The sequence below is a fragment of the Phalacrocorax carbo genome, chromosome 25, assembly GCF_963921805.1.
Source record: "Phalacrocorax carbo chromosome 25, bPhaCar2.1, whole genome shotgun sequence".
In the NCBI taxonomy this organism is placed as follows: Eukaryota; Metazoa; Chordata; class Aves; order Suliformes; family Phalacrocoracidae; genus Phalacrocorax; species Phalacrocorax carbo.
Window position 1 is genome coordinate 3,535,322 of NC_087537.1, and position 25,510 is coordinate 3,560,831.

The 25,510-nt window shown below is 67.7% G+C and overlaps 3 protein-coding genes across 5 annotated transcripts; 1 reads left to right on the forward strand and 2 right to left on the reverse strand.

Moving 5' to 3' along the window:
* The first annotated feature begins 167 nt into the window (after positions 1–167).
* Positions 168–6,747, forward strand: PDK2 (pyruvate dehydrogenase kinase 2). Of its 2 annotated transcripts, none has more exons than XM_064473576.1 (11): positions 168–326; positions 1,715–1,856; positions 2,953–3,024; positions 3,309–3,493; positions 4,239–4,328; positions 4,657–4,734; positions 4,840–4,916; positions 5,005–5,103; positions 5,226–5,333; positions 5,789–5,902; positions 5,987–6,747. In XM_064473576.1, exons 1-11 carry the CDS (start codon positions 209–211, stop codon positions 6,125–6,127), a joined length of 1,224 nt encoding a protein of 407 aa, XP_064329646.1. In that variant the 5' UTR covers positions 168–208; the 3' UTR covers positions 6,128–6,747. The 2 variants fall into 2 exon arrangements, with proteins under 2 accessions (XP_064329646.1, XP_064329647.1); XM_064473577.1 differs by lacking the exon at positions 168–326 and adding an exon at positions 831–851.
* A 350-nt stretch (positions 6,748–7,097) lies between these two features.
* Positions 7,098–12,644, reverse strand: SAMD14 (sterile alpha motif domain containing 14). Of its 2 annotated transcripts, none has more exons than XM_064472975.1 (10): positions 12,507–12,644; positions 11,821–11,872; positions 10,341–10,477; positions 9,932–10,031; positions 9,734–9,821; positions 9,336–9,410; positions 9,105–9,261; positions 8,579–8,692; positions 8,331–8,486; positions 7,098–7,745 (listed from the first exon to the last, which is right to left on the reverse strand). In XM_064472975.1, the coding sequence occupies exons 2-10, from the start codon at positions 11,858–11,860 to the stop codon at positions 7,590–7,592; spliced, it is 1,023 nt and encodes a 340-aa protein (XP_064329045.1). In that variant the 5' UTR covers positions 11,861–11,872; positions 12,507–12,644; the 3' UTR covers positions 7,098–7,589. The 2 variants fall into 2 exon arrangements, with proteins under 2 accessions (XP_064329045.1, XP_064329044.1); XM_064472974.1 differs by having other exon boundaries at positions 10,341–10,498.
* A 2,441-nt stretch (positions 12,645–15,085) lies between these two features.
* PPP1R9B (protein phosphatase 1 regulatory subunit 9B) lies at positions 15,086–24,810 on the reverse strand. Its single transcript, XM_064472969.1, has 10 exons — positions 23,095–24,810; positions 19,803–19,935; positions 19,557–19,677; positions 19,272–19,376; positions 18,680–18,815; positions 18,384–18,536; positions 18,213–18,266; positions 17,790–18,019; positions 16,869–16,965; positions 15,086–15,540 (listed from the first exon to the last, which is right to left on the reverse strand). Exons 1-10 carry the CDS (start codon positions 24,388–24,390, stop codon positions 15,487–15,489), a joined length of 2,379 nt encoding a protein of 792 aa, XP_064329039.1. The 5' UTR covers positions 24,391–24,810; the 3' UTR covers positions 15,086–15,486.
* Between the last annotated feature and the right edge of the window lie 700 nt (positions 24,811–25,510).

Below are 25,510 nucleotides of genomic sequence, written 5' to 3' on the forward strand. Positions count from 1 at the left end.
GTTAAACAGGTGGGGTCCGCTCCGGTCCTGAAGGGGTTACAGCTTGTGGGGGGGCGTGGCTATCAGCGAGGGGGGCGTGCCCGTTCCCCACCCCCGGGGGCGGCGCCAAGGGGCGGTGCCGGGCGGTGATTGGAGGGGGCGGGCCGTTTGCGCGCGGCGCGGCGGGGGCGTGGCGCGGGCCGGGGGCGCGGGGCGGGCGGGGGTCGCCATGCGGCTGCTGCGGTGCCTGGGGAAGCGGGCGGCGCTGGCCGGCGTCCCCACCTACATCGAGCACTTCAGCAAGTTCTCGCCGTCCCCGCTCTCCATTAAGCAGTTCCTGGATTTCGGTAAATACCACCCCACCCCCGCGCGGCCCCCAACCCCCCCCACCGCGGGGTATCCCCGGGTGGGAGACCCCCCTCCTCCTTCGTCCTGAAATACACCCGGTCCGGGTTAATACCCTCCCCTTCCGCCGTGAATACTCGGTTTGGGGGCGGTGCTCCGGGGAGGGACCTCCGTGCACACCCCCCCCACCCGGTAAATAAACACCCGTTTGGGGTGGGGGGGCTGCCCCCAGGGAGGGACCCGCTCCAGCGGGTATCTGGGCCTGGGTAACTATAACCACACGCGCACACCCCCAAATACCCGGTTATTATTTTGGGGGTACCCCCCCGGTGCTCCCCGGCCCGGGTAAATAGCTCTCCCCGCCACCCCCCCCACTGCTCCCGGGTAAATAGTTGGGGCTGGGAACGTGGTGTCCTGATATGTGACTACTGGGAGGGGGTCACCCCCCTTGGCCCCCCCCCAGGACCACCCACAGGGGGGTGGTACCCCCCACAGGCAAGGAACGACCTGGATAAATCTGCGCCTGGGTAAATATCCCCCCCCCCCCCGTGGGGTATGTCCTGCCCCCACCCGGTAAGCACCCACCGGGACCCCCGAGTGTTCCCTGCACCCCCTGGTCGTCCCCTCCGCAGCCAAGTAAATACCTGCCTGGCCCGCCAGCACCCCCAGGGTGGGTGACACAGGTCCCCCCACAAGCAAACACCCCAGGTAAATACCCCAGGGAGGGTGGAGATGCCCCCACCCATCGTTGTCACCCGTCCAGGCTCCCCCCCCGTGTTCCCCCCCCGGGGATTTTAATGCCAGCGCTATATTTACTCATGTCCTCTCTGCACTGTCCCGGGCCGAGGCTGGCAGCTGCGCCCTGGGGGTCCCCAGCCCCTGCCCGGGACCCTGCTGGTTCTGCCCCATCCCACCAGTGCTGAGACCCCTCCCTCGACTCCTCTTCACATGTCACCTCCATCCCGTGTCCCTCGTCCCCAGGGAGGTGCCCCCCAGAGGCTCAGGGTCAGCTTTGCCCCCTCCCCGCCTTGCCGGACACTGGCTCCTGGCTGGGGACGTCCATGTCCTGGGGTCACCCCGGTGCGTCCCCACGGCAGAGGCTCCGCACCCCGCTGCCACCGGGTCTAGTCTGGGTGTCCCCAGCTCTGATGGCGGCCCAGGTCCTTCTCCCCACCAAATCACCCTTGAGGGGGGCTTCCAGTCCCAGTCTGGGCACTCATCCTACCCCCCCACCCCCCCAAGGTCCCCGTCTAGCCAAGGGCAGGCTCCTGTTCCTGCTTCCTGTACTCCAGTCCTCCCAGTCCCCACCAGCAGAGAAGCAGGAGCAAAGCCAGCCCTGGGGCTGGGGGCATCAAGCTGGGGCTCAGCCCGTGTCCCACCCCCCCGCCAGGCTCCAGCAATGCCTGCGAGAAGACCTCCTTCGCCTTCCTGCGGCAGGAGCTGCCCGTCCGCCTCTCCAACATCATGAAGGAGATCAACCTGCTGCCGGACCGCGTCCTGCGCACCCCCTCCGTCCAGCTGGTGCAGAGCTGGTGAGATGGGGGAGGTCCAGGGGGGCCCCCCGCTGTCACCAGGGGTTCTGCCGCCTCCGGGACCACCCGGTCCCACGCGGCGTTGGGTGTGGAGGTGCCAACACCATTGTCTGTGTGGGTCCTGCTGCCACCGGGGGTCCTGCTGGCCTGGGTCACACAACCGCGGGTCCCACTGTTGTCACCCGGAGGGGTCCCACCGCTGTCACCTGCCTGGGTGCCACCGCGGGTCCCACCGCTGTCACCTGAGTGGCTCCCATCGCCACCACGACTCCTGCCACCGCCATCGCCCCGCGGCGGGCGGGGGGCGCCGCTGCCACCGCAGATCCCACCGCCACCGTGCGTCCCACCGCTGCCACCGGCTGTCCTCCCCCACGGGGCAGGGTGTGACAGGGCCAGGGATGGGTGACAGGGCAGCACCCAGCTGGTGCCACGCCATGCCCTTAAGTGACAACAGCTGCAAGGCTTTGAGGGACACCTCTATGCCAGCAGGGTGTCCCCAGACAGCAGGGGGGTCACGAGTGCCACCCCCACATCCTGCCCCAGCCTCCTGCCCCCGGAAAGGGCCGAGCCAGCCCCAACGGAGGTCCATGTCCTCGGGGTGGGGGGCGGTTCTGGGTGTCCCTTTAAGCACCGTGTCCCCCTGCCAGCTCTGTCGGTGTGAACCTTCTCCCAGTGCTGCCACGTGATGAGTTGTTTGTGCGGCGTCCTCAGCCCCTGCCAGCCCTGCCCGGCGCTGCCAGCACGGGCGGGCAGCAGGATCGGGCCATGCCACGCTCCCACAGCCCTCACAGGGGGCCCCGCATTGCGGTGACCCTCGTGCCCCCCACCCCATCGGAGGGGCTGCGTCCCCAAGTGTTCCCAAGGGCCACCGTGCCAGCAGGGGAATGGGACAGGCTCGGGCCCCCCGTCAAGCTCAGTGTGGTTTTGTGGGGCAGAAGCTTTTGGGGAGGGGGGCTCCTGGTTGAGGGGGTGCTGAGCCCCTCTCCTCACATGGTGCAGTGCCCCAGGGCACCCTGTGCCGCCCTGACATGGGGTCCCCAGGGTGTCCCCTCTCTTTGGGGGGCACCAGGCAGGGGGTAACATGCTCCTTCCCCAGGTATGTCCAGAGTCTGCTGGACATCATGGAGTTCCTCGACAGGGACCCCGAGGACCAGACCACCCTGGGACAGTAAGTTGGGGGGTGGCAGCGTGTCCCTAACACCCCTTGTCCCCCATCCTGGGGCGTCGCCTCCTCCCAGACACACACTGGTGAGAGCTGGTGTCACCAAGGGGCCCTGGCCCCCGGCATCATCCCCCAGCTGCCCCTCTCCCCACTTTGCCCGGCATGCTCCGGCGTCACCAGACTCTGCTCTGGGTTTTCCCTGGTGCCACCAGCTCCTGGGGCCACCCAGCCTGGATCAGGGCTCTGCCCAGAGCAGGCGCCCCCGGGCTCCATCCTGTCCCCCTCGTCAGGTTCACGGACGCCCTGGTCACCATCCGCAACCGGCACAACGACGTGGTCCCCACCATGGCGCAGGGGGTCATCGAGTACAAGGAGGCCTACGGGGATGACCCTGTCTCCAACCAGAACATCCAGTACTTCCTCGACCGCTTCTACCTGAGCCGCATCTCCATCCGCATGCTCATCAACCAGCACAGTGAGCGGCCCCGGGGGTCCCCGACTGCCCCAGCTGTCCCTGGGGTCCCCACCCTGCCCTGGGCATCCCCCTGTCCCAAGGGTCCCCATCAGCCCTGAGCATCCGGCACCCCCCAGAGCATCCCACCCCAGCCCCAGGGATCCCACCCCTGCCCTGAGTCCCCCCTGCAACCCCAGAGATCCTGCCCCAAGTGTTCCCCCCCGGCACTAGGGATCCTACCCCAAGCATCCCGTTACCCCAGTCGTCCCCCCAGCCCCTGGGATCCTGCCCCAAGTGTCCCCCCCCAAAGCGTCCCCCTGCCCTGAGTGTCCTCGCCAGCCCCAGGGACCCTGCCCTCAGCATACTCTGCCCCAAACGTCCCACCCCAGGGATCCAGCCCCACGCGTCCCCCGCCAGCCCCAGCGATCCTGCCCCACGTGTCCCCCCCAGCCCCACACTTCCTGACCCAGTGTCCCCCCACCCAGCACCAGGCATCCCCCCCCAGCCCCAGCGATCCTGCTCGGAGCATCCCCCCCAGACCCAGCCTGCCCCTGTGCACGTCCCCATGCCCCACATGTCCCCACCCCACCCCATGCGTCCCCACCCTGCCCCACATGTCCCCCCTCACCCCTGGGAGGGGCAGTAGGCCCAGCCTTGGGCACAGCCTAGGGTGGGGGGCCGTGGGGGTGGCCCCAGTGTCTCTGGGGCCAGGGTGGGGTCCCCGCTGCTCACTGCTGTGTGTGTGTCCCCCCCGTCCCCTCCCCAGCGCTGCTCTTCGACGGCAGCACCAACCCGGCGCACCCCAAGCACATCGGGAGCATCGACCCCCACTGCACCGTGGCCAACGTGGTGAGAGGTCTGTGGGGATGGGGGGGGCTCCTGCCCCGATGGAGGGCACGAATCTGGGGGGGGGGGGGGGGGGGGGGGGCAGGTGCTTGAAGATCCCCCCAGTCTTCCCCCTGCTCTGGGATCTGCCTGTTTGGTTGCCATTCATGTCCTGAGTTTGTGTGGGCCTCAGCCAAGGTGTCCACAGTCTCCCCTTGTGCTTTGGGATCACTCCAGAGGACCCCAAAAACTTCCTGGGTCTGTAAGGACATAAAATATTGCGGGAGTGAGGGGAAGGGGGCCCCAACCCCCCCTCCACCCTCCTGCTGGGGGTGCTGACCTCCGCCTCCCTCTCCCAGATGCCTACAACATGGCCAAGCTCCTGTGTGACAAGTACTACATGTCCTCGCCCGACTTGGAGATCGAGGAGGTGAACGGTGAGGCCGCGCTGGGGGTGTTCCCTGCAGCAGGGGATTCTCAGGTGGCTCGTTTGGGGTTGGGGAGGATGACAATGCTGATGGCTGCTTTCCTCCTCCCTGCAGGAAGCAACTCCCAGCAGCCCATCAGCATCGTCTACGTCCCCTCACATCTCTACCACATGCTTTTTGAGCTCTTTAAGGTAACCCCAGCGCTCTCGGGGGTCCGGTGGAGGCAGGAGGGCAGTTGAGGGGGGGTCCCCTAAAGCACAGCCAGCTCTGTGCCCGCAGAACGCCATGCGAGCCACCGTGGAGAGCCACGAGAACAGCCCGCGGCTGCCGGCCATCAAGGTGATGGTGGCTCTGGGCCAGGAGGACCTCTCCATCAAGGTGCGTGAGGGGCCACCGGCCCCATCCCGGGGGGGGGATCCCCAAGCCCAGCCAGGGGGGCACTTAATGGGACTGGGGGGGGGACCAGGAGCGGGGTGGTCACCTCCCACCACGTCTTGCAGATGAGTGACCAGGGCATGGGCGTCCCGCTGCGGAAGATCGAGCGTCTCTTCAGCTACATGTACTCCACCGCTCCCACCCCGCAGCTGGGCACTGGGGGCACCCCCCTGGTGGGTGCCTGGGGTCCCTGTACAGCCCTGGGGGATGGGGGACGGGATGCGAGTCTGCGGCTGGGGGCAGCGTGGGGACATTTCGGGGTGCTTGGGGTGGCGTAGGGATGTTTTAGGGCGGCTAGAGTGGCATGGGGGTGCTTTGGAGGTGGCATGGGGAGGTTTGGGGGTGCCTGGGGTGGTGTGGGTACATTTTGGGGTGCCTAGGGGTGTCATGCACATGTCTGGGCGTGGCATGGGGGTGCTTGGGTGTGACGGGGGGACACTGGGGTGGCATGGTGACATGCGATGGTGCCTGAGGAGCTTTGAGAGTGGTGTGGTGACCACTGCAGGTGGCACGTGGACACCGGTGGGTGCATGTGGTGCTACCTGGGGTGGCGTGGGGAGACTTGGGGTCCCCTGGGGGTGCTGAACCCAGCATCAGGGACTACCCACCCCATCTTCTCCCCTCCCAGGCTGGCTTTGGCTATGGCTTGCCCATCTCCCGCCTCTATGCCAAGTACTTCCAGGGGGACCTGCAGCTCTTCTCTATGGAGGGCCTTGGCACCGACGCTGTCATCTACCTAAAGGTGGGTCTTTGCCCCCCGGCACCGGGGGTCCGCAGCCTCTGGGGTGGGCACAGAGCCCTCCCCAGCCCCCTGTGTCTCCCACAGGCCCTGTCCACGGACTCAGTGGAGCGATTGCCCGTCTACAACAAGTCGGCGTGGCGGCACTACCAGGCCAGCCAGGAGGCAGGGGACTGGTGCGTGCCCAGCACCGAGCCCAAGAACACCTCCACCTACCGCGTCCCCTAGGGCCCCCCCGGGGGCTTGCTGCCCCCCCAGGTTGTCGATAGCCCCTGGGACCCCTCCCCTGGGCGTCCCCCATCACCATAGGGTGGTGTTTTATGCCAGTGTGGTGTTTTAGCATCCCGTTTCTGCCTCCCGCCACTGCGGCTATTAGGGCTCACTGGGAAGCACGTGAAATGTGGGGTGGGGGGAGTCCCAGTGGGTTGGGGGGTCCCAGCAGCCCCCCCCCCACCCTTGGTGGCACTTAGGTATGTAGCTGGGGGTGGCATTGGAGCAGGATGGAAGGGGTAGAGCCCCTGTTGTGTCCCCCTGACCTTGGCACCCACCCCAGAGGGGTGCACCCCTTGGATACCCCAGGGGTGGCGAGAGACTGACTGGTCTATCCCAGTATGACCAGTAGCACTTTCCTGCCTCTCCAGCCCTGACAGGGTGGGGGGACCAAGCCTGAGCCCCCCCAGCTCCCTCTGCCATCCCTGGTATTGCACTACTGAGCTGTTCTCACCCGCGTGTGTGCCCCCCGCACCCCACCCGAGGGTGGGTTCCCCACACATGCTCCGACCTGCTTGGGAGCCTCCCCCTGCCCCCCTCAGACCCTCCCCGCTGTCAGTAAATTGGATGTTGACTGAGCTCCTGGCGTGGTATGTTGGGGTCCCGGGAACACCCCCCACACGCGCGCACACTTTGCACCCCTCCCTGTGCCTCAGTTTACCCACCCGGGAGTCACCCGGGCTTGGGGGGAGGCTGCTGGGTCACGCCAGCCTGGGCGCAGGGACAGGGTGGCACTTGGGGACACAGGCGGCTCTGGGCTGGAGAGCTCGGTCCTGGGGTGGGGGCCACACTCTGCCCCCCCCCACCTCCAGTTCCCCCCCCACACCTCCAGTTGCCCCCCAACCTGGCACCAGGCTCCCCCCTACCCCATCTTGTCCCCCAACCCCATCCCAGTCAGGCTCACACTGGTCGCACTGGTTTGCACTGGCCCTCGATACCCTTTTATTTCTTGGGGTGTCCCCCAGAGCGCCATCCTTGGGGCTGGGTGGGGGGTCAGCATTCACTCCCTGCACCCCAACTCGGGGGTGTGCGTGTTTTGGGGTGGTCAGGCCATGCACTGTCCTCGGCTGGTGCCGCACCGTGCCGGGGGACCAGGGTGAGGGGGGTGGCTGTGACCCCCCTCAGGGTGGGGGGGGGGTGGGTGGGTGACGGGACAGGGTGGGGAGGGGGTCCAACGTGCCATTTGCATCCAGAAAAGGGGCCCAGGGGGGGCCCGGACTGTGCCTTTGGGGTGCAGGGGTGCAGGCAGGGAGGGGGCGGCTGGAGGAGGGGGGGGACGTGTGCTGCTCCGTGCCTGTCTCAGCCTGGCACCGCCGTCCCTTGGCCACGGCAGCGGGTCCCGTGCCGGAGCCGGGTGCCCCCCAAGCATCCCGGGGGCTGTGGGTGGGGAGGGGGTGCAGGGGCGCTCCCGGCCCCCACCTTAGCTCCGCCGCTGCTCCTGGTCCCTCTTCTTCTGCTTCTCCCGTTGCTTCTCCGCCTTTTCCTGGGCCTTGCGCTCCTTCTCCACGGCCAGGCTCAGCTCCTTCAGCTTCCGCTTCATCACCGCGCGGTCCTGCGAGCTGCCCACGCCCAGCGCCTGCCGGCACAGCCGGGCGCTGGCGGTGGGGCCGCGCGACCCTCCCCGTGGCGTTGGGGTGCCGGCACCCCCTTGACCACCTCATTGGGGTACCTGGAGCCCTCCTGCACCGCCTGTCCTCAGGATCATCCCACTGAGGTACCTACACCCCCCACCATGCACCAGCCTCTTGGGGTACCTAGAACCTCCCCGCTGCCTCCTTGACTCATCCACTGGGATACCTGGAACCTCCCCCTGCCGTCCTCCCCCATGGAGCAGCCAATTAGGACAAGAGGTTTTAGGTACCCTGTGATGAGCCCATTGGGGTACCTAAAACCTACCTGCATCTGCCCCTTGGAGCAGCCCATTGGAATACCTAGAACCCTCCCTGACATCCTGCCCCATGGAGCACCCTGTTGGGGTACCTAGAACCCACCTAGAGCTGTCACATGGAGCACCCTGTTGTGATACCTAGAACCCACCCAGCCATCCTGCCCCATGGAGCACCACATTGGGGTACCTAGAATCTCTTGCCTTACAACTGAACCTGTTGGGGTACCTGGAACCCCTTGCACCCCACCAGAACAGCCCCCCCCAGCCCCGTACCTTGAGCTTGGCACCATCGAGGTGCAGGAGCCGTGGACCATCAACACCGTGGGCCAAGAACACCTCCACGTACTGCTCCAGGTTGAGGCTCTCCAGCCACTGTCCCACCTGCTGGCACGTCCAGCCCGCGGCTGTGCCGGGGGGCTCGTCCAGGAACTGGCCACAGGGGGGGCTGGCTGTTAACGGGGGTGTCCCCACAGCACCTGGGGGCTGGACCCCAACATCACGCACCCCGCCCAGGGGCTCACCTCGTCTGAGGACTGTGACAGGGTGTGGTAGGGGTAGGAGCACTTGGTGGCGGTGGGGCCGGGCAGGCGCGGGCTGGCGCTGGGCGGTGGGGAGTCCTCGCTCAGCGTCGAGTCCTGGGGCAGCAGGAGGGGTGAGGGCAGGGCTGGCCCCACTGCCCCCAAAGCAGCCTGCAGCCCCCCAGCACCCTCCCTATAGCCATCCTCCCCACAGGGCTCTGACTCCCTATAGGGCTACCAAACCCTGTGGGGTTTTGATCCCCTCTAAAGCCATTTTGACCCTATGGGGCTTTGATCCCTCTCCCTATAGTTACCCAACCCTATGGGGCTTTGAACCCCCTCATAGCTATCTTGACCCTATGGGGCTTTGTCCCCTGTCCCTACAGCTGGCTTTGACCTCTCCTCATATAGCTACCTAACTCTCAGGAGCACCAACCTCCTTCTCCATACCCCTGTAGGGCTCCCATGTTCCCCCCCCCATACCCACCCGCCCTCCAGGGCCGGGAGCCCCCCGTTCCTGGGCACTGACCTGGGAGGCAGATTTGGCAGGGCTGAGCCCCTCGTGCCGGGGGGAGCTGGCGGGCGACGCGGAGCCGGGGGAGGCCAAGCCCCTCGCGCCATCCGAGAACCAGGAGAAGGGCAGGAAGGGTGACCCCGAGGAGCGGCCAGGACCCTCCACCGCTTCCCTGGGGACAGCGCCATGTTAGGGCCCTGGGGCCATCCCCGCACAGCCCCCCCTGCCCTGGGGGGGGTCCCTCACCTGCTGCCCATGGACAGGCGGTTGCTGCCCTTCTCCTTCCGGCTCTTGCTGGAGGATGCCCGGCGCAGGGTCACTCTGGGTGGGAGAGAGCGGGCTGGGTTGGCGGGGAGCGGGGTGCCCCAATGGCTGTGCTCCCCCCTCAGCCCCCCCATAATCCATCCTCAGACACCCCTCCATCACCTTCAGGGGATCCTCTGCCCTCTGTGCATCCCTCCCTCCCTCCACGCATCCCTGCCTCCATCTTTCCGTCCCTCCAGGCATCTCTCCATCTATTCCTCCATCTTCCCATCGTACATCTCCATCCCTTCATCCATCCCTCAGTGCACCCCCTCTTATCCCCCTCCATTCCCCCCCACCCCGTACCCCCCCTCCATCCCCTCCCCAGTGCCAAATCTCACCCCAAATCCAAGAACTTCCTCCGTGTTTTCTTATCGAGCCCCACGGTGGGGCTGGCCGGCTCGGGGGGGCTCATGTCCCGGCTGTCATCTGCGGGAGGAGGACAGGGGTGTCACCTGCTGCCCCCCACATGGGTGCTGGGGGGTGCCAGGGTGCCTGCGTGCCCCCCAGACTGGGGGGGATCGAGGCGGGGGTCTCACCTTCGCTGTGCCGCTGGGGCCGGGCGTCGCGGCGGGCAAAGCCAGGCGAGCTGTCGGAGCTGTGGCAGGACTTGGGCGAGGGGGTGCCCGCCAGCCCCTCCTGGGACGAGGCGTTGGTGAGGGGCCGGTAGCGGCTGGCGGGGGATGAGGGGGCTGGGGGGTCCCCCAGCGCCCGCCACACCTCCCCCACCTCGAAGGAGAACTCGACGCCATGGGAGAAGGGCGGGGGGGCCGGGGGGCCACCATCGCCCTCGGCTCCCTGGGGGGCACACGGCACGGGGAGGGGGTGTCAAACCCCTGTAGCCCACCTCGGGGTGTTTCCCCACCCCATTTGAGTTACCCCAAACCCTTCCATTGGGTCCGTGGTGCCCCCCCCCCCCGGCCCTGCAGCCCCCCGCCCGGGGCTCACCGCCGCCTCGGGCCCCTCGTCGCCCTCGGTGGAGCTGGCGCTGTCTCGCAGGCGGGAGCGGGACGGCCGGTGCCGGCGGCCCTTGGCTAGGAGCCGGGCTCGGGCCTTCTGCAGGCTGCTGTCCAGGCGCGGCGTCTCTGGAACCACAGCGGTAAAATCTGGGGGTGAAAGAGAGACCGGGGCAGAGAGAGAGAGAGAGAGACGGACAGACGGACGGGGGGAGGTGGACGGGTGGACAAAGGATGAGTGGAGATGGAGGGATGGGTGGACAGGCAGGGAGGGAGGAGGAAGATGGGGATGGAGGGATGGAGGGATGGATGAATGGAGAGGTAGGGACAAGGAGAGATGAGGGAGGGATGGTTGGGAGGATGGATGGACAGGTAGGGAGGGATGGATGGACAGACAGGTAAGGAAAAGGAGGTGGTGGACAGAGATGGGTTGGGACAAGGAGGTGGGGAGGGATGGATGGATGGATGGATGGATGGATGGATGGATGGATGGATGGATGGATGGATGGATGGATGGATGGATGGATGGGGACAGGGACAGGCAAGTGAAGAGGTAGGGACAAGGAGATGGGAGGGATGGTTGGAAAGATGGATGGATAGACAGACAGGTAAGGAAAATGAGACAGGGTGGACAGACAGATGGGTAGGAACAAGGAGATGGGGAAGGAGGGAGGGAGGGATAAGGCCAGGTAGAAGAGATGGAGGGACAGATGGATAGTTAGGGACAAAAGGACAGAGGTGGAGGGATGGATGGCCAGTTAGGGACAGGGAGAAGGGGATGGAGGGAGAGGTGAGACAGGAGAAGGGCAGCCCAGTGGAGGGGGGACAGAGGGACAACAGGGCACAACGGGACAGAGGGACAGGGCAGGAGAGTCAAAGGACAGGCAGGGGATCCCAGCAGAGGTGGGAGAGGGGGGCGTTGGGGCGGTGGGTGGATGGGGCACCCCAGCGGGGTGGGAGAGGGGACAGAGGGACAGAGAGAAGTGTTCAAAGAGACGCCCCAGCACGGGGAGGGGAGCAGCGGGGTGTCCCCGAGGACAGAGCGGCCCCATCACCCGGGGGGGGAGGAAGCTTTGCCCAGGGCCACCCCGATGTCCCTGCCCTGCCGCCGCCTTGCTAGCCCCGGCCCGAGGAGCGGCTCTGGGCCGTGTCCCCATGTCCATGTCACCTCCTGCATGCCTGTGTCCCCACACCCCCCTGCCCCAACCCTGTCCCCATGCTCACACCCCTACATCAGTGCCCCATGCATGTCCCCCCACCGCCCTGTCCCCTCGCCCCATACGTGTCCTTCTGCAGGTGGCTGCGTGCCCCGTGCCTGTTTCTGTGTCCCCAAGTACATGTTGTCCCCAAGCCCAGCTCTGGAGTCCCCCCGCCCCACTGCTGGCAGGTTGGAGGACACTGAGGGTGGCCGGGGACCCGCGGGGGCAGCACCCATGGGTGCCCCTGCACCCCACGGGCCCCCGGGGACTCACCGAAAACCTCATCCACGTCCTGCAGTTTGGAGACCGACATGGTGGGACTGAGCTGGGGACAGGGGGGGGCAGTCAGGGAGGGGGGGACCCTGCGTTGGTGGGGGGGGGGGGAGCGGGAAAGGGCACCCAGACCCCCTGCAAGTGGGGCTGGGAAAGGGTGTGTCCCGCGGCCCCTCCCTCCCCCGGGGAGCCCGGGCCAGCTGGGGGGTGGGGCTGGGCTGGGCTCGGGGGGGGCAGCGCTGGGAGCGGGGACGTTACCGGTGGGGAGACGGGACACCGGAGAGGGGGCTGTGCCGGGGATGCTGTACCGGGGGTGGGGCTGTACCGGGGATGCTGTACCGGGGGTGGGGCTGTACTGGGGTGCTTCTCCGGGAGTGGGGCTGTACCGGGGATGCTGTACCGGGGATGCTGTACCGAGAGTGGGGCTGTACCGGGGATGCTGTACCGGGGATGCTGTACCGGGGGTGGGGCTGTACTGGGGTGCTTCTCCGGGAGTGGGGCTGTACCGGGGATGCTGTACCGGGGATGCTGTACCGAGAGTGGGGCTGTACCGGGGATGCTGTACCGGGGGTAGGGCAATACCGGGGATGCTGTACCGAGAGCGGGGCTGTACCGGGGATGCTGTACCGGTGGATGGGCCGCGCGGGGGTTACGCCCTGGTCCGTTCCCCCCCCTCCCCGACTCACCCGCGCTCCTCGGGCATCCTGGGCCCCCCCCGCCGCCGGGCCCGCGGCCGAGCCGCGCCGGGGAAGCGCCGGGGAGCCGGGCCGGGCCGAGCCGAGCCGAGCGGAGGGCGCTGCGGAGCCGGGCCGCCCCGCCGGGCCGGGGGCCGCGGGGGGGGACAGGAACCCGGAAGCGGCCGGGGGGGGCCGGGACCAGCCGCCCCGCCCCGCCCCGCCCGGCTCGGCCCAGGCCCGGCTCGGCCTAGGTTCGGTTCGACCTAGGTTCGGCTCAACCCAGGCTAGCTTCGGCCCAGGCCCGGCTCGGCCTAGGCTCAGCTCAGCCCAGGCTCGGTTCGGCCCAGGCCCGGCTCGGTCTAGGCTCGGCTCAGCCCAGGCTCGGTTCGGCCCAGGCCCGGCTCGGCCTAGGCTCGGCTCAGCCCAGGCTCGGTTCGGCCCAGGCCCGGCTCGGTCTAGGCTCAGCTCAGCCCAGGCTCGGTTCGGCCCAGGCCCGGCTCGGCCTAGGCTCGGCTCAGCCCAGGCTCGGTTCGGCCCAGGCCCGGCTCGGTCTAGGCTCGGCTCAGCCCAGGCTCGGTTCGGCCCAGGCCCGGCTCGGCCTAGGCTCGGCTCAGCCCAGGCTCGGTTCGGCCCAGGCCCGGCTCGGCCCAGGCCCGGCTTAGCCTAGGCTCGGCTCAGGCTCGGCTCGGCTCAGCACAGGCGGGCCCGGGCAGGCGGCGGCGGTGCTGAAGGGACAGCGCCTGCGGGGCGGGCTGAGCTCGGGGCCGGGGGGGGGCAGGGACACGCGGGGCGCCCTGACCCGCAGCGACACGCGCGCCCCGGGCACACTCACACTCACCCTGTGCACACACCGCACACGCACGGACACCCCCACACCCCCATACCCCCACACCCCCACACTCTGCCCCCCCAGCCCTGCCGTGCCCCACATCCTGCCCCCTCCTCCCAGTTCCCCCCAGTCCTGCCTATTCCTCCCAGTGCCCCCTGTCCTTCCCAGTCTCCTCAGTGCCCCCAGTCCTGCCCTCTCCCCCCCAGAGCCCCCCCAACCTCCCCACTTCTCCCGTGCTCCCTAATCCTTCCCAGTGCCCTCCCAACCTTCCCAGTCCTCCCAGTGCCCCCCCATCTGGCCCTCTCCCCCAGTGCCCCCAATCCTTCCCACTCCTCCCAGTGCCCCCCATCCTGCCCTCTGCTCCAGTGCCCCCAATCCTTCCCACTCCTCCCAGTGCCCTCCATCCTGCCCTCTGCTCCAGTGCCCCCAATCCTTCCCAGTCCTCCCAGTACCCCCCATCCTGCCCTCTGCTCCAGTGCCCCCAATCCTTCCCACTCCTCCCAGTGCCCCCCATCCTGCCCTCTCCCCCAGTGCCCCCAATCCTTCCCAGTCCTCCCAGTGCCCCCCATCCTGCCCTCTGCTCCAGTGCCCCCAATCCTTCCCAGTCCTCCCAGTGCCCCCTATCCTGCCCTCTCCCCCCAGTCCCCCCCAGTCCTTCCCAGTGCCCCCAGTCGGCCCAGCCAGCCGGGACAACGAGGCGCGGGCGGACGCTGAGGCCGTGTTTATGGGGATGGAGGGACGCGAGGACGCTGCGTTACAAAACGAGGACCAGTACATACATACGTACATATATATATAGTATATACACCCACAGGTATACGTGTGAGATTAAATAACCCCAGCACCCCCCCGGGGCTCTCGCTCCCCGCCCCCCCCTTAAATACTCCCCCCTCCCCAAGTGGCTCCAATCCAGTCGGACCCCCCCTCCCGTGCCCCTCACCCGCGTGCCCCCCTCCTCCCCCTCCCAGTATAACCAGCTCTGGCTCCCAGTTGCCCCCACATCCAGTTACTGTCGGAGACTCGGTACTTCGGGGGGGGGGGCCAAAACAGAAACAAAAATTAAAGGGGTTCCCCCTGGGCCAAGGGGCTGGGACCCCCCGACCTGGCTGGGGTCGGCCAGTACTGAGGGGTGTCCCAGCCCCAGAGAAATACTGTGATTTATTGGGGGGGGAGGGAGTATTTACAGTTGGGGGGGGCGGGTGAGAGCAACACCCCCACCCTGGAAGGGGACCCCCCCGTGTCCCCCACCCTACCCAGGGAAGGCAAAAGCCCTGGGCTCAGGGAGGGTAATGGCGGGTGCTGGGGGGCACTGGGGGCAACCCCCACCGTGCCCCTGCAGCGGGGTGCCAGGCAGCCCCCACACCCCTGGGGGGGCCACGGTGGGGCTGATGCCACCCCCACCCCCCCATGCCTGCTGCTGCAGGGGTTGGCAAAGGCTGAGGGGGGTCCTCCTGCCCGGCTGTGGTGGCACTGAGGTGGGAGCGTGGCTTGGGGGGGGGCAATTGGGGTCCCCCCTCCACAGCGAAGGTCCACGGTGTCCCAGGCACCGAACCCGAGGGGAGCACCTCGAGGGGTCGAGTCTGCAGGGTGGGGGGGGCCCAAGGGCAACCGGGCCCCCCCTTGGCTGGTGCTCCAGGAGAGTCCCAAGAGGATGAGCTGGGAGCAGCTGGGGGGGGGGGGGGGGCTTCCAGTGTACCCCCCTTTTGCTCCCCAGTATGGCTCACATTTTGGGGGGGGTCTGTGGGGCTTTTCTGTCTGCCCCCCCCCCCCCCCCAGCGTCCAACCGGGGTGCCAGCTCTGTGTCCGGGGGGTGGGGGGGGGAGGAGGGTGTCACATCGAGGGGAAGGTGTGCTTGGGGAGGGGGGAGGCCTGGGGGGGGGCCGTGCCCCCCCGCGCCGATTGGTCCATCACGTCACCACGAGACTCACACTGGACACAGACAAGAACGCGGGGTGTACGCCCCCCCCAAGACGCACCCCGGCCCCCCCCCCCATCTGCTGTCTGTGCCCCCAGGGGGGAAGTGGGGGGCACCAGGAGGCCTTGGCAGGGGTCTCACCTCCTCCCCAGTGGGGAAGGGGTGGGGAGGAGGGGGAAGGAACAGGGCCGGGGGGGTGGAGAGAAGCCCCACCACCACCAAAATCGCTGTGGTTTGAGGGTGGTTTAAGTCGGGTTGGAATTTTTCAAAGTCTGCAGCTTGGCCTCCAGTTCGGAGATCTGAAAAACAGCAAAGGGGAGAGGTCTCAGCTGGGGGGGGGCGCGGGGGGCTTGGGGATGGGTGGGGGGCACAGGGACGGGGGAGACATGGAGACAGGGTGGAGGACATAGGATATGAATATGGGGGGGGGGACACGAACAGAATGAGGATACAGGGATGGGGACACAGGGATGGCGGGGGACTGAACTGGGGCAGGCAGGACAAGGCAGGCAGGACATGGGGGTGCTGGGGTGGGGGGAGACACAGGGCTGCAGGGAGACAGGGCTGGGGGATAGCGTGGCCAGGGTCCTGGAGGGCCAGTGTGGGGCTGGGTGCACAGGGATGGGGGGTACAGGGATGGGGGGGCAGGCTGGGGGCACAGGGATGTGCAGGGGGGGCTGCAGGCAGGTGGTGGGTGAGTCTCTGTGGGACGTCAGGGGACGTTTTGGGGGTCATGGGCGGGGAACATGGTGGGGGGCTCTGCTGGGTGCCAGGGACACCCCCCAGCTGCCCGCCTGTGCCCTGGTGCCCCCCAGCCTGGCAGATGCCGGCCCCCCACCCCCACTGCAACCCACGGCAGCCTCCTGGGCGCTGCAAGATCCCGGGAGATCCGGTGACCCCGAGGAGGATCTGCTATGACCCAGCACAGCTCTGGCCCCACCCACTGGGGGGGATCCAGTGTAGCTAGCATGGAATCCAGTGTGATCTGTTGTGGGATCCAGCATGACCAGCATGGGATCCAGCTCCCAAAAGAGGATCGCGTGTGACCCCGCGCCTTGCGCAGATCTACCAGGAACCACCGCGGGATCCCGTGCAAGCAGCCTGGGATCCAGTGCCCAAGAAGATCTCTTTTGATCCATTATGGGATGTCAGACCCTGAAGCAGGATCCACTGTGACCCAAACCCTAGGCAGATCCACTGCAATCCAGCGTGGGATCCAGTGCCAGGAGGAGGATCGGGCGTGTGCCAGCACCCGAGCAGATCCACTGCGATCCAGTGCAGGGCACAGTGGCGGGAGCACAATCCGGTGGGAGCCGGCGCCCAAAGCAGATCCACCGTGATCTGGCGTGGGATCCAGCGGCCGGAGCTCAGTCCGGAGGGGAGCCAGCGCCCCACGCAGCTCCGCTACCGCCCGGCGTGGGATCCAGCGGCTGACGCGAGCCGGCGCCCGAGCAGATCTGCTGCGATCCATCCTGGGATCCAGCGGCGACGGGAACCCATGGGCCACGACGGCGCCGTGGCGGGAGCGGCGTGGCGGAGCGGGGACGGGCGGCGGCGGGGCCGAGGCCGGGGCCGGCCGTGCCCGCGGGGCTCAGGGGCAGCCCGCATCCCGGCGCCCGGTGCCCACCTTCTCCTGCAGCTTCTCCATCTCCTCCTTGTGCGCCAGCTCCGACTCCTCCAGCACCCGCCGCTGCGCTGTCTCCTTCTTCAGGAACTCGATCTCCCTGCAGAGGCCAGCGTGTGGGTGCACGTCACCCCCAACCAGCACCGGGGAGACCCCGGGGAGGTGGGGCGGGTCAGGGGGGACCCTGGGACTCGGGTGTCAGGGAGGGACCGTGCTCAGCGGGGTGGTGGTGGCCAGGGATCTCCCAGGGGATGGTCCCTGCCCAGGGATGTGGGATGCCCCGGAAGGAGTTGGCACCCCAGGGGTAGTTCCATGTCCATGCCCCGGTGATGGTCCCTGCCCAGAAGATGGTCCCTGGCTGGGGGATGGTCCCTGCCTGGGGGATGGCCCCTGCCCAGAAGATGGTCCCTGCCCAGGGATGTGGGATGCCCAGGAAGCAGTCGGTGCCCCAGGGGTGGTTCCACGTCAGGGGGAAGGTCCATGCCCCAGGGGTTGTCCCTGCCCAAGCAATGAGGGGTGCTCAGGAAGAAGTGGGTGCTCCAGGGACAGGCTTCTGCTGGGGGGATGGTCCCTGCCTGGGGGATGGCCCCTGCCCAGAAGATGGTCCCTGCCCAGGGATGTGGGATGCCCAGGAAGAAGTGGGTGCTCCAGGGGCAGGTTTCTGCCCAGGGGGTGGTCTGCACCCAGGGAAAAGTTCATGCCCAAGAGATGCTCCATGCCCAAGAGCTAAGGGTGCCCAGGAAGGGTTTGGTGCCCCACAGGGGGGGCCCATGCCCAGGGAATGGTTCATGCTCAATGGCATGGGCTGTGCCCAGGGACAAAGAGTGCCTGGGAAGGGGTCGGTGCCCCAGGGGTGGGCCCACGTCAGGGGGATGCTCCGCGCCCGGGGGAGGATCGGTGCCCAGGGCCCGGCGCTGCCCTCACTTTTGCTGGTACTCCTTGATGAGCCTCTTGGCCTTGCTGTACTTGCGCTCCAGGGTCTGGTACTGGGCCTGCGTCTCCTTGAGGTGCTCGTCCACGGCCTGGCAGAGGTTCTGCGCCTCCATCCAGTACCCCTCCAGCTTCTCCATCCGCTCCTTGTTCTCCTCCACGCTCTGCTCCAGCTGGGCCTTCTCGGCCCGCCAGCGTGCCTTCTCCTGCTCCAGGCACTGCAGCTGGGGGACAGCGGGGTCAGGGTACGGCACGGCACGGCACAGCCAGGGAGCAGGCATGACATGGCATGGCACAGCATGGTGAGGGTCTGGGGGGCAGATGTGGGGAGCTAGGAGGGGATGGGGGAGGTGGAGGTCCAGGGGGAGGATGGAGGGGGGCCCCTCCTGCCCGCGGGGAGCCAGGGCACCCGCTCACCTTCCTCTTCAGCTGCTGGATCTCAGCCTCGGTGACGGCGTGCTTGATCTGGAGCTGCGAGAGAAGACGGGCGTTCGCACGGGGTGGGCACGTCCCCGCACCGCTCTCGGGCGTGCACACATGCTGCCACGCACGGGCACGCTCCCCCGGCATCCCCCGTCCCCTCCTCACCTCCTTGAACTTGTGCACCAGCTTTTCGGGGTCCATCTCCACGGGGGAGAGCGCGTCCTCGTTCTCGGCCAGCTCGAACACCTCAATGGCCATCTCGCCACTGGGGAACATGGGGCTCATCTCCTCCTCCTCATCCGTGGCGTACTCGCCCGTCTGCGGAGGGCACGGAGCAGCGTTGGCACTTGGTGGCCCCCGGACTCGCACCCCCACCCCTCCCGGGGAAACCGAGTCACCAGCCCCATATTGGGTGGAGGGACCGATTCCATCCCCTCCTGGGTGGATGCTATCCTCCTCACCTCCTCATCATCCTCGGTGTACTGGGTGTAGCGCTGCTCGATCATCTCCCGCTGCCACCGCTCCTGTTCCAGCGTCTGCTGGATCAGCTGCGCCACCTCGCTCTGCTCCCCCGGCTTCTCCCGCCCGATGAGGAACCTGCGGGGATGGCGGGGCTCAGCTGGGGACCGGGGGCTCCAACCGCGGGGGGCCTGGGGTGGGGAACACCCAGGTGACGCAGCCAGGGGACAGTGGGGAGGCTCAGCCAGGGGGACACAGGTGGCACAGCTGGGGGACATCCCTGCTGGGACAGGGGGTGCTCCTGGGGGTGGTGAATTTGTGGGGGCATGTTATGGGACCTGTGAGTGAGTTGGGGGGCTGGGGGGATCCTGGGCTGATGTGGGGGTGTTTTGGGGGGCAGAGGGCACTGGGGTGGCACAGGGCAGACAGTGGGCATGGGCACTGGGGGGGCAGAGACATTTTGGGGCAGGGGGACAGCCCAGACTGGGATCTGGGGTGCTCTGGGGACAGGCTATGTGGCAGGATGCCGCAGGGGGACCAGCACGGGCTGTGGGGGTCTCCCAGCCCCCCAAACCCCACAGTCCCGGGCCCTACCGGACGCGGCCCTTGGTGTTCCTGAGGACGGAGGCGGCAAAGCTCTGCGTCACCCCCACCAGGCTGGTGCCATCCACCTCCACGATCAGGTCGTTCACCTGGATCCTGGGGACAAGGACACCATCACAGCGGAGCCACCCCTCGCCCACCTCCCCGGCACCTCCCACTCTGAGGAACATCTGGCACATCTGGCTGCTCCCACACCAGCTCCTCCACCACCACCCAAGCCCACGGGCGTGCGGCAGCGGGGACCCACGCGGGTGTTTCGGGCCGGGCAGCCCTTACCTGCCGTCCCGGTGGGCCGCCCCACCCTCCGTCACCGTCTTGACGAAGATGCCCAGCTTCTCCAGGCCCATGTCAGCCCCCGCGCCCATGCCGATGATGCTGATCCCCAGCCCTTCGGAGTCTGCAGAGACAGAGAGCCGTGTCCTGGCGGGGTGGCAGTGGCCACCCAGCGCCGATGGAGTCACCTCCAACCCGTCCCCAAGGTGCCGCAGGGGCCCCGGGGCGTGGGACTGGGTGAGGACCCACCTTTCTCCAGCTCCACGGGGAAGAGGTCGAGCCGCTCCACCCTCTTCTCCAGCTCGTACTCGGCCGACGCGGCCATGGGGTCGACGTCTTCATTGCGGCGGTCGTAGTCTTCATTGGAGTAAGTGCTGAAGACCTGCCGTGGCGGATGGAGCCGCTCAGCGAGGCAGCGGGATGGGGTAGGAAAACACCGCAGCCATCCACTGCCCCGGCACCAGCAGCACCCGCGGCCGAGGAGGCATCCCGGGGCGGGGGGAGCCCTGGGCAGGGGCATGGGAGGTGTTACTGAGCCTATGAGACTCTGGAGAATCCCCCCTCCAGGTCATGTCATGGAGTGAGGGGGAATCTGAGGAAGCACAGAGGGTTTGGGGTGGCCCTGGGAGCAGAGATGGTGCCATGTCCTGCCCCCCATGGAAGGGTGGAAGGGGGGTGGATGGACAGAGAGACGGACAAAAGGGAGGAAGGGAGGAAGGGAGGAAGGAAGGAAGGAAGGAAGGAAGGAAGGAAGGATGGGTGCGTGGGTGGGTGGGTGCATGGGTGGGTGGGTGGGTGGACAAGGTGGCCAAGCACTGCTTGCTCTCAGTCACACAGTTTGGGGAGGGCAGAACCAGCTTGTTCCCCCCCTGCTTCCCTCACCCCTTCCCCAGGCAGGGGCTCCCCAGCTCTCAGCCCACCACCTTCTCATGGTCCAAACTGTCCCACGGGAGCAGGGAAGGGCTCTCTCCTTGCACCAGCCTCCCCACCTGTGCCCTTCCCCGCACCTCACCCCTGCCCAGGCACCCCTGTGCAAGCCTGGGCTGCCAGCCCAGAGCCCGGGGACCCAAACCATCGTGCCTGGGACAGGTAAATCCCACCGTAAGTTTAGAGTTGGTTTATTGCCCTGGGTTTCCACCTAGTAGGTTCAACTTCCACCTCCATGCGCTCACCTGTGGGCCTCGGGGGTCCGCGGGTCACCCCCAGCCCCAGGTCTCCATCCGTGCCCAGCTCCCTCTGGGTTTCACTTGCAGGGTCCTGGGCACCGCGAGGGGTCAACCTCGCGGCTGGGGCTGCCCCGTCCTCTTGTGCATGTGGGGACTCAGAGGTCCCCAGCCACCGTCGGACCCAAGGGAGCGGGGACAGGGACAGCCAGGATTTCAGAGGCCTCGTGGAAGCCCCTGCCCGAGGCCGGGGAAGGGACCCAAGCAGGGGCAGCAGTTTGGAGCGGGGCGATGAAAGGCAAAGGAGGCTAGGGACGCTTATATATGGTCCTCCAACCCGGTAAATCCCTGGGGATGCTGAACCCCAGCATGGGGCAGCCCCAAGTCCTCCCACACCAGCTCGGGAGGGGCTGTGGGCACCCCCGTGCTCACCCCATGCCGGGTGCCCCCATGCTGGCCACCAAGGTGCTCCTGGCCAACGCTGGACGTGCCACCAGGATGATGTCCCTGGCCTGGAGCTGGAGGGAATGGGGTGCCATGTCCCTGCACCCCGGGAGGCTGCCAGCACCTCTCTCTGGATGGGGCCAGGCTGGCCGGGCGCTGAGCCTGGCAGATGTCCCCGGAGGGGCCCCGCTCGGCGATGCCGCCGGGGCGAGTGGATTAGGGATAACACCACAGCACTAAAGCCTCACAACAACAGTTATTAGGGATGAGTGTCAAGGGCCATCGCACAAAGCCCGGTGACACCCGCGGATGGGCAAGACCCACCAGGGTGGCACCCACCGAGGGGTGCTGGCGATGAGCAGGGCAGGGGACACGCCTCCGTGCCCGCCGGCCGCACGCGATCCCTGGGGGGCTGCGGGTACCCAAGCCCACAGCCACGGGCTCACGTCCCAGCTCACCCTGCTGTGCTGCCCACCCGTCCTCAGGTCCTGGGGGGTTTGGGGTGCGATGGGGGCCTGGAGTGGCTTCCAAGGAACAAGCAGCCGGAGCCAGGACAACGCAGGGGAAGGGGCTGGCGGTGTGTGCCCCCATCCCTGGGTGCAGCTTTGGGCCCCATACTGAGGCTGGGTCCCCAGCGCTCCTGGCCCCCACCCCCACAGCGGGTTTGGGGGGGCTCAGCCTCACCCATGTACCCAGGAGGAAAGCTGGGACTATCGGACACCTGGGTCCCCTCCCCACCCATGTACGGGACCCCCACCATCACCCTGCAGTGGGACGTGGGTAAAAGCAAGAGGCCGAAGGCAGTGCTGGGGGGGAGCGGAGCACCCCAAAAAGCCCAGCTGCCTTTCCACGGAGCGGGGGAAACCCTTCCCAGGGCCAGGCTGGTTGGTTCCCAACGGACCAAGAACCACCCCCCCCAGCATGCAGCCACCCGGCACACTGCCACCGCTACCCCCTGCCCCGGTCACGGTGGTCCCCGTCCCCCCAGTCCCAGGTGGGGCCACCCACCCGCTCTGACTCAGAGCCAGAATATAGGCCGGGGCTCTAAAAATAACCCAGCTCCGGCACAAAGCAATTGCTGCTCCTCCGGTCGGGGGGATTCGAGCAGGAGAGAACACCCCGAAATAGCTGCACGGCTCCTTCTCCCCCCCGGCTCCATCACTGGGGGAGCATCTGAGATGGGGACCCCAAAACCAGCCAGGATCCCCTCCGGGGAGTGGGGGGGGGGGGACGGGTGATGCTGCCCCACGCCTGACCATGCCGCTGAGACACTTCCCCTTCCTCCACTTCCCGAAACGGTCCTGGGCGCCATGGCGGGGGCAAATACCCCCCCACATTGCCGCTTCATCCCCGGGGACCCCCGGTTTGGGAGGAGCCCCAGCACCGAGGGACCCCTGGGGACCAATGGCAGAGAGTGGCGGTGCAGCCGCCGCACCCAGCACCCCCCACCCGTATATTTCGGGCATCCCCACCCAAAATACAGGGTGGGTCTTGGCCCGTCCCAGGCACGGCGGTGGGTTGGCACTGGTTGCTCTGCATGGCCCACCCCAACGGGTCCCAGTGCCATCCCCTCCCCATCACCCTGGCCCCAGGGTGGCCCCTCGCTGCTGGGGGGGCCCAGGCCATGCCAGGGCAGGCCCCTTCGTTAGCCCGCTCGTTAACCAGGCCCAGGCGCCCGCCCTTTTTCCCCCAGCGCAAGGGCATGGCCAAGCGGGGTGCCATGCCCCATGGCTCGGGGGCCGGGGGGCACAGACCCCTACCCCACATCCCTGTCCCCTGCACCACCTCCCCCAAAGGGGTGGTTTGGGGCTGGAGGGTCACACACCCCACCCCAGGGTGCCCCTCACCCTGGGGTACCACCCCATCCCCAGCTGCCGCCCACCCTGCAGTGCCCCAACCCCCAGCTGCCCCCCACCATCCCCAGGCGGTCTCACCTGGATGGGGGCTGTGCTGAACTGGATCTTGCGGTTGGGGACGGGCTCCTCTTCCTCGGACAGCCCAGGGATCTCCACACAGCCCGACTCAGGCTCGTACAGCCCTTCAGCCTCCTCCTCCTCCTCCAGCCCGCTGCCCCCCGAGTCCTCCCCGAGCCCGCTGTAGGCACTTATGTCCACCAGGTCCGCCTCGGAGAAGTCCTCCTTCTTGGCCTCCTCGTAGGCATCGCCGTCCTCCGCCCGCTCGCCCTTGACGCCCTCCTCGCCTGTGGCCGCCCCCAAGCCCCCTTCCAGCCGGGGGGCGGTGGGTGCTGGACCCTCGGCCCCCTTGGCCGGTTGGGGTGCAGGCACTGGTTCACCCGCCGCCGTCGTCGCCTCCTCCTCCTCCTCCTCCTCGGCCTCGCCGCTCTCCTCCACCTCCACCGGCTTGATCTTGCAGACCTCCTGCACCCGCGGGGCGGCTGTCTCCTTCTCCACCGGCCGGCTGGTCTTCCCCGCTGCCTTCTCCTCCTCCGGCGGCCGGGCACGGGCCGGGGTGGCATGGCCATCGCCCAGCCGTCCGGCCTCGGGGCTCGGCAAGAAGACCCGAGGTCGCTTGCCCACCACCTTGGCGTTGAGCGGTCCTCCCGCTCGCCCTGGCGCTTTATGGAGGTTGTTACGGAGGTCGGCCTTCTCGAAGACGGCGCTGAGCTGGCTGACAGTGGGTGAGACAGCCTCGGTGTCCAGCTTGTCCAAGGACTCGGTGCTGCCGTTGAACCTCACCACCACATCCAGCTTACGGTCCTGGAAACCAGCTCGTTCCTTACGTAGCAAGAGCTTGGTGGTGGTGGCCTTCTCCTGCGGGCTCCTCTCAAAGATCTTACGGGTCTCCTGAAGCTTGGAGAAGGGTTTGTCAGGTTTGGAGTCAAAGCGGCTGACCCTCTCCGAGACACTGGTGCCCAGCTTGAGGAGGTTGCCCTGGTCCACGCTTTCACTGAGGCTGCCGGCCCGGGGCAAGGAGAGGCGGACGGGCTTCTCCTTGGCCTTGGCCAGGTCGCAGGCGCCCTCGGGGCCGGGAGCCGTCCCCATCTGCAGGAACATGTTCTTGATACGGTGAACGTTGGAGCCATACTTCTTACCCCGGCTTTTCTTGCCGTCTTCACCATCGGTCTCCTTTGTGGGTGCCAGGGCCTGGATGGTGGCCTCGTAGGCGTTACGGTGGGGGGACGCGCTCCGGAGACCCCCGCCACCCGTCGCCCCGCCGGAGGGGGACCCCCCGCCGGCGGCCGCCCCGCCGCCTGCCTCCGTCCTCAACATGCCGCCACCGGTCCGCTGCGCCGCATCGCCCGCCGCCGCTGCCGCCACCACCGCCGCCGCTCCCCCCGGTCACGCCGCGGCCCCTCGCCGGCTACAGCGGCATGGGGAAGGGGATGCCGCCCGGGGAGGGGGCCGCCACCGGCACACCTGCACCGGCCCGCGGGGGGCTGCGGGGCCCGGTCAGGCCATGTCCATCCCGGGGGGCCCCCTCCGCCCCGGCCCTCCTTCCTTCCTCCCTTCTCCTCCTCTTCCCCTTTCTCTGTGGCTGGTGATGGAGCCGCTGCTGCCTGCGATCTGCCCGCCCCGCTGCCCGCAGAGCCCTCTGGGTCTTAGCGGCGCGCTCGCTCTTCCTCTTCCACGCCGTCGTGCTTCGGCCTCGCCACCGCCACCGCCTCGGCCAGCCCACGGGGACCCCCCAAGACCCCCACTTGCTGCCGAGATGCCCCACGGTCCCCTCCCCACACCAGCATGGGGGTCCCCACCCTATGACATGCCCCGCCCCCCCCCCCCCCCCAGCATCCGTGCAGTGCCCTGCGTGTCCCCCGCCTTGTCTGGTGTTGCCGCCCCCCTGGCTCTGTCCCCATGTCCCCCCCCTGCTCTGTCCCCCACTGTGCCTGTCTGCTTCTGCCCCCTGTGCCCCCAGGTTTGTCCCCATGGCTCCCAGGCTGGTCCTTACGTCCCCTCAGTCCCATCCCTGTACCCCCCAGTTTTGTACCCACACCCCCTGGATCTGTCCCTACATCCCCCCATCTTATCTCCACATCCCCATGATTTTGTACCTGTGTCCCCTCATCCCATCCCCAGACCCCCCGAGTTTATACCTATGTCCCCCCCATCCTGTCCCTGTACCCCCAATCCTCCTCCTGTATCCCCCCACGTCCTGTCCCCATATCCCCCCCCCAAGTTTGTACCCATATCCCCCCATCTTATCCCTGTATCACCCCAACTTTGTCCCCACATCCCCCTATCCTGTCCCTGTGCCCCTCCTGGCTGTCCCCGTGTCCCCTCAGTTTTGTCCACACGTCCCCCTGCTCCCACCCCGTGGGACCCCCACACACCCGTGCCCAAAGCCCCCCACATTTCGAGGTGCCCCGTGGTGTCCCCCCAGGGCCCTATTTCC